Consider the following 9,549-nt stretch of genomic DNA (forward strand, 5'->3'; position numbering starts at 1 on the left):
TGAGGGAGAAACAGAGGGAGAGACTGAGGGAGAAACAGAGGGAGAGACTGAGGGAGAGACTGAGGGAGAAACAGAGGGAGAAACAGAGGGAGAGACTGAGGGAGAAACAGAGGGAGAGACTGAGGGAGAAACAGAGGGAGAGACAGAGGGAGAAACAGAGGGAGAGACTGAGGGAGAGACTGAGGGAGAGACTGAGGGAGAAACAGAGGGAGAGACTGAGGGAGAAACAGAGGGAGAGACTGAGGGAGAAACAGAGGGAGAGACTGAGGGAGAAACAGGGAGAGACTGAGGGAGAAACAGAGGGAGAGACTGAGGGAGAAACAGAGGGAGAGACTGAGGGAGAAACAGAGGGAGAGACTGAGGGAGAGACTGAGGGAGAGACTGAGGGAGAAACAGAGGGAGAGACTGTGGGAGAAACAGGGAGAGACTGAGGGAGAGACTGAGGGAGAAACAGAGGGAGAAACAGAGGGAGAGACTGAGGGAGAAACAGAGGGAGAGACTGAGCTAGAAACAGAGGGAGAAACAGAGGGAGAGACTGAGGGAGAAACAGAGGGAGAGACTAAGGGAGAGGTGGAGGGAGAAACCAAGGGACTGACAGGAGAAACAGAGCGAGAGGCCAAGAAAGAAACTGAGGGAGAGACAGGGATAGAGAGAAGAAAGACAGAGAGACCAAGAGAGAGAACGAGGATGACAGCGAGAGACATGGAGACAGTGGGAGAGATCGAGGGAGAGACCTGTATTTTATTGACAGTGGATAAGAGGAGATTTTAGGATAACAGCAGAACAGACAGGGATCAAGGAGGCTCCACAAGCCTGTTTGCCCTGTTCACATTCATTCAACTCTCCGTCTATCTCTCTCACAACCCTGCTAACTCTCTGGCACAGCTGCAAGGCAGGCTAGCATTAGACACATGCACACACCCATGCACCCCCACACACACTATATACTATCCATACACATGTACATGCTTGCTGTTTAATAGCCCCACACAGGCAGACACACTGACACTTTTCAATACATGCAAACCTGCACGCATGTGCACGCACCCACTCGCTGGGAATGAACGCTCCTCTTATTCCAAACACTGTGTGTTTTGGTCACCCTGTCCCTCCCAGTTCCACTTCAACCCCACCCAGTCCATGCTGGTGGCGGAGGCCGATGACGTGGAGCGAATGAACGGGGCACTGAGCAGAGTCTCCTACATCAACTCCCAGCAGTTCCCTGCAGCCGGAGCACGGCACCTTCGCGTCTCCACCGCAGTACAGTACGCTCGAGGTGTCCCGGTCCGGCACGGCCCGGCCAGCACCGTTAGGCCTACGGTTCAGAGTCTGGAGCGAGAGCGGAGCGTTTCTGTCTGCTCCTTCTGTCTCTGCTTTTTCTTTTAATTCTTTAATCCTGATTCTATCCTACAGTGGTTTCTTATTTACTGGTGTGTGTGTGTGTGTGTGTGTGTGTGTGTGTGTGTGTGTGTGTGTGTGTGTGTGTGTGTGTGTGTGAGAGGGAAAGAGAAGGAGGGAGAAAGTGAGAAGGAACTGTGATAGCCTAAGGGATGTTGTGAATATGCATGACCAGGATTTCATATTCATAAGTCTTAAGGGAGTAGGGCCCACCTCCTGTGGAGTTCACTATGAGGCTGTGAGTAGAGTCCCTTCAGCAAGAACAGCCAGGATTTATCATGGGACACAACCACAAGCACGCACACACACACACACACACACACACACACACACACACACACACACACACACACACACACACACACACACACTACGTATAGCAAGATCTTGAGGAAGAAAAATACATTTTATCTTTTACACTAAATCGAGATGATAGATACTGCAGAACAGCGCATGCCAGGCACTCAGTATGACGTCCAGAGCCACGGTTTAGCTGCCCTTTGGTGGTTGTTCCGCTGCACTGGAGACACCGTAAGGGCTCCGACTTGCGTGGCCGAGGAGATTTTTCTCTTCTCCAGTTTAGGTTCAGGACAAGCCATGAACACAACAACTATTAGAAATCAAGGAAAACTATTACAAAGAATCCATTCTCTGTAAAAAGGAGCAGTTCTGTCTCAAGAGGCAAAAACAAGCATTTAATTGTTTGTATGAATCTTAAATACTCAAATGGTTTCACATAGGGGGATCCTCCTGGCTATATCTGATTGGCTTACTCGAATTCTCTCCTGATCACTGTTTCTCCCTATTGGCTGACCTAATTCCTCTCACCTACTGTTAACATCTCTATATCTCTAAATGTCGTATGTAGCTACCTAGGGTTTATATGACCCTTCACCTTGAGGAATCCTCAACTACCTCAGTGGCATCTGTATTTTGCCTGGGTCAAAACAGAAGCGTGTTCACTGTGGAATGTGTTTGTAACTTGATAGTGTAAAGCAGACTGTCTTCTCTGAGTTGTCTGGCCCTGAACAGAATGTATTTTCTGATTATGCTCTAATACTAAATCATGCACATTACTTGATCATGCCACAAACATAAAATCACATATTGTAATTTTCCCACATTCTTCAGGGCCTGTACTTGAAGATTCTGCCATAGAGGCCAATTACTCAGCAAGTCAGTGCAGTAATGAGGACATGGCGACAGATAACCCTCTCAAACAGCTCCAGGCCCTCCTGTGACCTGCAGACGAGTGTGTCTGGTTGTAGCACAGGCCTGAGTAAATCCTGCACTAAAATCGCCCAGACATACCAATCACCCCAATTGTTAAGGTTGACAGCATCAGCTGGGCAGTCCATGAATCTTGTCCACGGAACTATCCCCACTCCACCACACACACACGCACACACACACACCTGAGGAATAGGACCATGTGTTGTGTTTTTCTAGCACAGCACTGCCCAACCGTATCCTTAGGGATCCCCCCCCACCCTGCGATACACACACACAGACAATATACAATTTTACTCTATCTCAGCTCCCAGCACACCTGAACCTAGCAATCAAGAATACAGATGTCCTGGTACTTTACTACTGGGAGCTGGGATAGAGCACAAACAGGCAGTCTCTGTGATCCCCTGAGGAAGCAGGGTGGGAATCAGAAGCCAGGGGGCGGGATTAGGCACCTTTTCCCTTTATGCTCAGTATAGTGACCGGAGCCCATGGGTATTTAACTCATCTCACTGTGAAACTCCAGTGCAGTGAACTGGGACATGGTGGTAGGACTCCTGAGAGCTGGGACTTGTCCAGCCTAAATGCTCAGTGAGTCGGATCAGTCCGTGGGGCAACTGAAAAGGAGGAGTCAGCTCTGTGTGTGTGTGTGTGTGTGTGTGTGTGTGTGTGTGTGTGTGTGTGTGTGTGTACACCAGTGAGCCTTGGCAGTTCTGCTTTTTTCCACACCCCCCACACCATTTTTCACGAGGGCCGCATCACTACAAACAAACAAAGCAATAAACTGAAATAAACGACTGTGTGAACACAGTTAAATGCGAATCACAGTGCTTAATAAGAGCAATTACCAGAGAGCTTCAAGAAAACAGCATTAATTTATTCAGAGACAGAAACAGGGTGGGGAGAGATCTGTTCTAAGCACATAAAAATTCAGACATGGTGCACTTGTCTGACAGATGTGCTTTTTTCCACTTAAACTATAGTAACTCCTTAAAAACATCAATATCAAAACAAGTATGTTCTTTCCCTGTGTGTGTGTGTGTGTGTGTGTGTGTGTGTGTGTGTGTGTGTGTGTGTGTGTGTGTGTGTGTGTGTGTGTGTGTGTGTGTGTGTGTGTGTGTGTGTGTGTATGCGCTGTGCATCCTGTTTTGCATACATGGCTGACTTTAATTGCCTGCATTACCTTTTTCAGTATGCCTGTATGCCTGTCTTCAGCATCATATCCATGAGCTTTTGTGTGTGTTCGTGTGTGTGTGCAGGTGTTTTGGAGAAGATGTATGCATTTCTGTTCATGACATTGAGGCAGTTGTCATGGTAATGCAGCCAAGCAAGCCCCGCATCACAATCACAGGGGCGGAGCACCTCACCGCTCCCGCCTCTGACCTTGCTCTCGGCCTATTGTTGTTCAGGGATTTACATATCAACGGCACTGTTACCAAGAGCGACAGGCCAGTCCACAGCACAGGTAACAACTTGATAAATATAGCTATTCCACCAGTATACTGGCCAATTTATTGTGGAAATGAATGAAAATTTCCTTGTAGATGTATAGTTAGACACTACATCCCATCTGTTGCTATGCAGTTTGTGTTACCAATGCACTTCCAATTTCTCCGCAACAGTCACTTTCTAACCACAGGACCTACTGTTAGCGAGATATTTTGGGTGGCAGACCACTCTTAATCCAGTGGTGACACTGACAAGTGTAGAAAAGAACTCCCACAACACGCCTCTGCCTGATATGCTCCTACCAGCCTATCGCCTTCTTCCATGCCACTACCATGACAACGCCGCTGCCGTTTTGAGAATCCTCCGCCGGCCCAAAAAAATCTGCAGTGGCCCCGCATTGCAGAAACTGACCTGTGATGAGCAGTGCAGAAGGCCCCTGACAAATTGTTCATGCAAGACTAGCTCGAGCCTGCCTACAATAAGACAGATACGGTGTCTACTAAAGTGTCAAGTGTCCAGTAAATGTAAATTGTCCAGTAAAGTGTAGGTACCAGGCAGGCATTTCTTATAATGAATGCTGTGCTGTTGGTGTATTTGTGCATCTACCCACTGAAACTGTTATTACAGAGCACTGTGTGTTTTTGGAAGTGCATACCAGTGTTTGATTTATTCTCCCGTAAGAAAGTGCGGTTCTGCTAGAATATAAAGGCGCTGAACAACAGGCTGATAAAACAGCAAAGCAGCACTTGGGGAGAAGGACCCTGCTTAGTTCTTAATGGCAGACAACCCCAACCAATTATGAAAGCTATCCTTCAGCTCACAGCTCCTCTGACTCCCATTCTGAGCCTCTGTTCTGGTATGCTTGGCCAGTGTATCCCTCTCTCTCTCTCTCTCTCTCTCTCTCTCTCTCTCTCTCTCTCTCTCTCTCTCTCTCTCTCTCTCATTTAATTCCCAGAAACATCAACATCACACCTCAGAGAGCATCTGTAGGTGTTGGTTGAGAAGTAGGGGTTGGGGGGGGGGTAAGAGAGAATGGGCTTCTCTATGGAAGCAAAGTCAACAATTCTGAACAATTTAAGCTTGTGTGTGTGTGTGTGTGTGTGTGTGTGTGTGTGTGTGTGTGTGTGTGTGTGTGTGTGTGTGTTTGTGTGCGCAGAACACAAGTCAGAGGAAATTATCCACAACCTTGACTACTGTGACATCATGGTGTTAGGCAAGGAGTTAAGGGAGGGGTTTGAGAGTCTGCAGCTGAACCACAGCACCCTATTGGCCAAGCACCTGGACTACAATAACTCCACCACCGGAATTTCCATTTATGGTAAGCAGCCCCCGAAACCATTTACATGCACCTTAAATCTGGGGGTTTTAACCTGTGGGGCATGCCCCTCTTGTGATGCTCCTGGACCTGTCAAGAGGGGTGCAAGATAATGAGATTTTTCGATTAAACACTCAACACCAGAATGAGAATTTTTAAACAGTGATGAAACTGTTCTGCCAGTAATCTTCAGCGATTTATTATTTTCCCACTAGAGGGTGCTATGTCTTTTTCTCCCTGCGTAAGCAGGTTACCCATCTAGATTCACATTCGCATTCGTCCTAAAAATGGATTTAAAAATGTGTGTGTGCTGCAGGTGTTGACTCCATGGATCACTATGCAGAGTTGATCAGGCAGGTGCAGTACCAGAGCCTACAGACAGGGTCGCCGGTGCGCACCTTTCAGTTGACCTGCTCGGGGCTCAACGGACGATACACCAGCAACCAGTTCATGCTACTGGTAAGAAAGAGTGAGACAGACAGAGAGAGCAGGAGAGTCAGAGAGAGAGAGTGTGAGAGAGAGAGAGAGAGAGAGAGAGAGAGAGAGAGAGAGAGAGAGAGAGAGAGAGTGAGAGTGTGAGTAAGAGAGTAAAGAAGAGTGAGGAAATGAAAACAATTAATGAAGAAAACTGTCAGTACAGTCATTGTACAGTCAGTGGTGTAGCCTCCACTTGTGTCTAGTCTCACTTTCTCTTGCTCCGCCCAGGTTAACATTCTCCACAGAGAAAGGGCTGTTAGCCATGTGAATCACATGATGGCCCCGCCCAGATACATGCAACTTATTCATCATCCAATCATAAACTCCAACTCCCAGGGAGCTGGTGAGTGACAGTAAATAGTCTACATTGTGTAACAAAGGTTTATTTGCTTATGAATTTACATATGTAATGAATATTAGATAATGGGTGTGTCATTTTGCACTTTTTTTCCCCATAGTAGTTCATTAAGCAAGTGCGTGTGTGTGTGTGTGTGTGTGTGTGTGTGTGTGTGTGTGTGTGTAGATAGCTCTTACTCTTACTGATGTTTAGTGTGTGTTTCTGTAAGTGTGGTAACTTAATGTGAGATGGATGTGCTGATCTAGCTTCTGCTGAGGTAACCACTCATCCTACAGGTCTAGCCAATGCAGTGACTGTAGTCATAGTGGTGTGTATCGCTGCCCTGCTGGTCGTCGTAGTATTGGGCGTCTACCAGCTTTACCTAACACATGCACAAGAGGACACAGACACACCCACACACTCAGAGAAACAGAAGGACTCAGATCTCACCTTTCTCACTATTACTGTCAACCCACTGGAGGTAAGGAAGACGGAGAGAGAGCTCGGCTTCCACTCAAACTCACATTTTGCCTGATTGTTTGTTTCCCTAGGTTACATATGTGTATTCCTGTAGTGCGAGAGAAGGGGAGAGGAGAGTTGATTACTGCTTGTTCTCCATGCACTTCGGTTTAGTGTGATTTACCCTGAAAATGCTTTTGTGTCTGTGTGTGTCTGTGTATTTATGTGTCTGTGCATGATGGTGCATCCTGAAGAGCTTTGAGGAACTGGAGCCGGAAGGAGAACTAACTGAGGAAGAGGATGAGGAAGGGGAGGAGGAGAAGGATGATGAGGAGGAGGAGGAGGACGAGGAGGAGGACGAAGACGTCACTACCAGCGAATCAGAAAGTGAAGAAGAAATTACAATTCCCAGCATGCAACAGAAGACAAAAATGCTGAGCAAGCTACACTGGCCAAAACCAACATTGCACTGCTGAGAACAAGCGCACACACACACACACACACACACACACACACACACACACACACACACACACACACGTGCCTGTGAGCCATTTCATTTCCTACTAAGCATAATTTCCCATTACAATTTTCTGTGACATAGAAAATATGCTGTAAAAAAAGTGTCACTAGAGTTAGAGTACTGGGCCATTTCTACAGTGGGTCCTGGACGCTTTGCAAGTCCCTGGGACCTCAGCTCATATGTTCACATGGTAACCCCCCTACTCAAATTTGTTAAATTCTGAAACTGAAATGCATGGCCACAGTGCAGCTAGAGTGTTCTTAGAAACATTGGTATCTCCTTCAAACAAGTGGGCAGTCTTGTAGGCTTGGAGCATGTCCCCTGGCTCAAAAACAGTACCATGATCTTCCTTTTGAACAGGCAAACATAAAAAAAGAAGAAGAAAAAAACACTTCTTGAAAGTTTATACACTTACATTTTACTGCCATTAAAATGAGTTACAAAACTGATCTAGAAATGTGGGTTGTTGGAAGAGACTCAATGGAAAGCACCAATTATGAATTAAAAACAAGCACAACCTTTAAAGACTGGAGGCCAAATTGGGCAGTCATCTTTGGATACGTTACATTGCCATAAATGCTGCTATAGCAACACTGCCAATCAAAGTCCGGAGGTTCTCCGTCTGGGACTCCAGAAATGACTGTATCCAATCTTCAGTTTTGTCCGTCTCTCTTCCTATCCATGCGGCAGGGAATGAGAGCAGGTTCTGAAAGCAGCTGCCCCTGTATAGGGATCATAAAATACCAAGTGCCCAACCTTAAGCCCAAATGCAGTTAAACTGGGTTAGATACCTGTTCATCCATAAAAGTGAAATTCTTAGTGGGACAAAGGAAATTTAGTTCACTCACACACACACACATACACATACACATACACACACACACTCTCTCTCTCTCTCTCTCTCTCTCTCTCTCTCTCTCTCTCTCTCACACACACACACACACACACACACACACACACACACACACACACGTCTGACTTTATTTTCACTGCTTTTGATGTTCACTGGAAAAGCAAAACCACCCTGCAATCTTTCTGAAGACAGTGATGTCAGAGGGACAGCTGTGGACCAAAAATAATGGTCCTAATTACATAAATAATTTCCTGCGATGGATCAAAGTATGACGACTGGCTTTTTAAAGCAACCAACGGTCCCCATTAAGTTTATTAATGATTTTGTCCAGCAGATGGGGCTGTAGCGGTGCTCCTGCGAGCCAGTGAGCCGTGTGCGTTATCCAAAAGCACAACTAAATGTGGGACACGAATGTTTAATGGTAATTAAACATAAATAGTAATAATACATGTTGCGAATACACATTTTTGGGGATCCTTTTTGGATCAGTACAACCTCTTAGTACTCCACATACACTGCTACAGGTTAACACCACAATCCTGGATTTGTGGCAGCACACATTAACTTATGGCCTAATTTAAGGTAGCAATAGCAGTGAAATCTGAATAATGTGATGCTGGGTTTAGCTGAACGCAACCAGAAATGGAATATGTTCTCTAGTCTTTGCCCTCCGAAGTTGATAAAACGGTCACTGGATTATTAGCATGTTTTTGTTGTTTGTTTGTTTGTTTTTATCCCTTTTTCATGTTTGTAATTTCAAGCTGCCTTTTCGAACTTGCTATAAGTGAGAAGCTCCTGCTCTATACGGCACTCGGTGTGAAAACTCAGATATCAGACATTACTCTTTTCGTGAAATTCTGTAGTAAACTCTCTCCCAACTTACACGTAGCAAGTCAACCCACAAAAAAAACCCTAAACGATCATTGTGATGTTCAAATATGTGCTCATTTATGTTGTATTTGTAATGGCATTCGATCAAGATTTAACTGGTTGTCTTCTACGGCTGATGATTTAAAGAATGTGCATAAGGAGATTGTCATTTTTCCTGCGCTGCTGTTTTCTTTGTCTACATTTTTCAGGATCACCTTTTCTGAGATGAGGATAAATCAGCAGCAAAGTAGCTCATTGTTTCTGTGTCCACATTTTTTATGTGCATCTCACGATCTTCTGTGCCAGTGTCTACCACGTTCTCTTGCAAACCGTTACATCCTTTCGCTCGCTCTCTCTTTCTCTCTCTCTCGTTGTATTTTGTGTGTGGCGGGGGGGGGGGGAGAGAGAGAGAGAGAGAGAGAGAGAGAGAGAGAGAGAGAGAGAGAGAGAGAGAGAGAGAGAGAGAGAGAGAGAGAGAGAGAGAGAGAAAGAGAGAGAGATGCATAATGCATAGAATATACGAAAATGTGGAGGTTCTTCACTGTCCTTGTGAACAAGATGACTGTTACAGACAATCCATGTTATATGTGAAATCCATGAAAGAAAGAGTAAAAAAATATTTTCTTCTTTATGTACTG

The 9,549-nt window shown here is 45.7% G+C and overlaps 1 protein-coding gene across 1 annotated transcript in view; it reads left to right on the plus strand.

Annotated features, from left to right (window-relative positions):
* The window catches only part of LOC113588814 (calsyntenin-2), a 72,796-nt gene extending 63,501 nt beyond the window's left edge, over positions 1 to 9,295 (plus strand). The window contains exons 11-17 of the mRNA XM_027028180.2: positions 1,117 to 1,265; positions 3,888 to 4,093; positions 5,234 to 5,395; positions 5,709 to 5,851; positions 6,098 to 6,212; positions 6,503 to 6,687; positions 6,920 to 9,295. Coding sequence (XP_026883981.2) covers positions 1,117 to 1,265; positions 3,888 to 4,093; positions 5,234 to 5,395; positions 5,709 to 5,851; positions 6,098 to 6,212; positions 6,503 to 6,687; positions 6,920 to 7,141 — 1,182 coding nt within the window. The 3' untranslated portion in view covers positions 7,142 to 9,295. The remainder of the gene's footprint in view (positions 1 to 1,116; positions 1,266 to 3,887; positions 4,094 to 5,233; positions 5,396 to 5,708; positions 5,852 to 6,097; positions 6,213 to 6,502; positions 6,688 to 6,919) is intronic.
* Positions 9,296 to 9,549: the final 254 nt, after the last annotated feature.

This window comes from Electrophorus electricus, chromosome 15 (genome assembly GCF_013358815.1).
Source record: "Electrophorus electricus isolate fEleEle1 chromosome 15, fEleEle1.pri, whole genome shotgun sequence".
Classification (NCBI taxonomy): Eukaryota; Metazoa; Chordata; class Actinopteri; order Gymnotiformes; family Gymnotidae; genus Electrophorus; species Electrophorus electricus.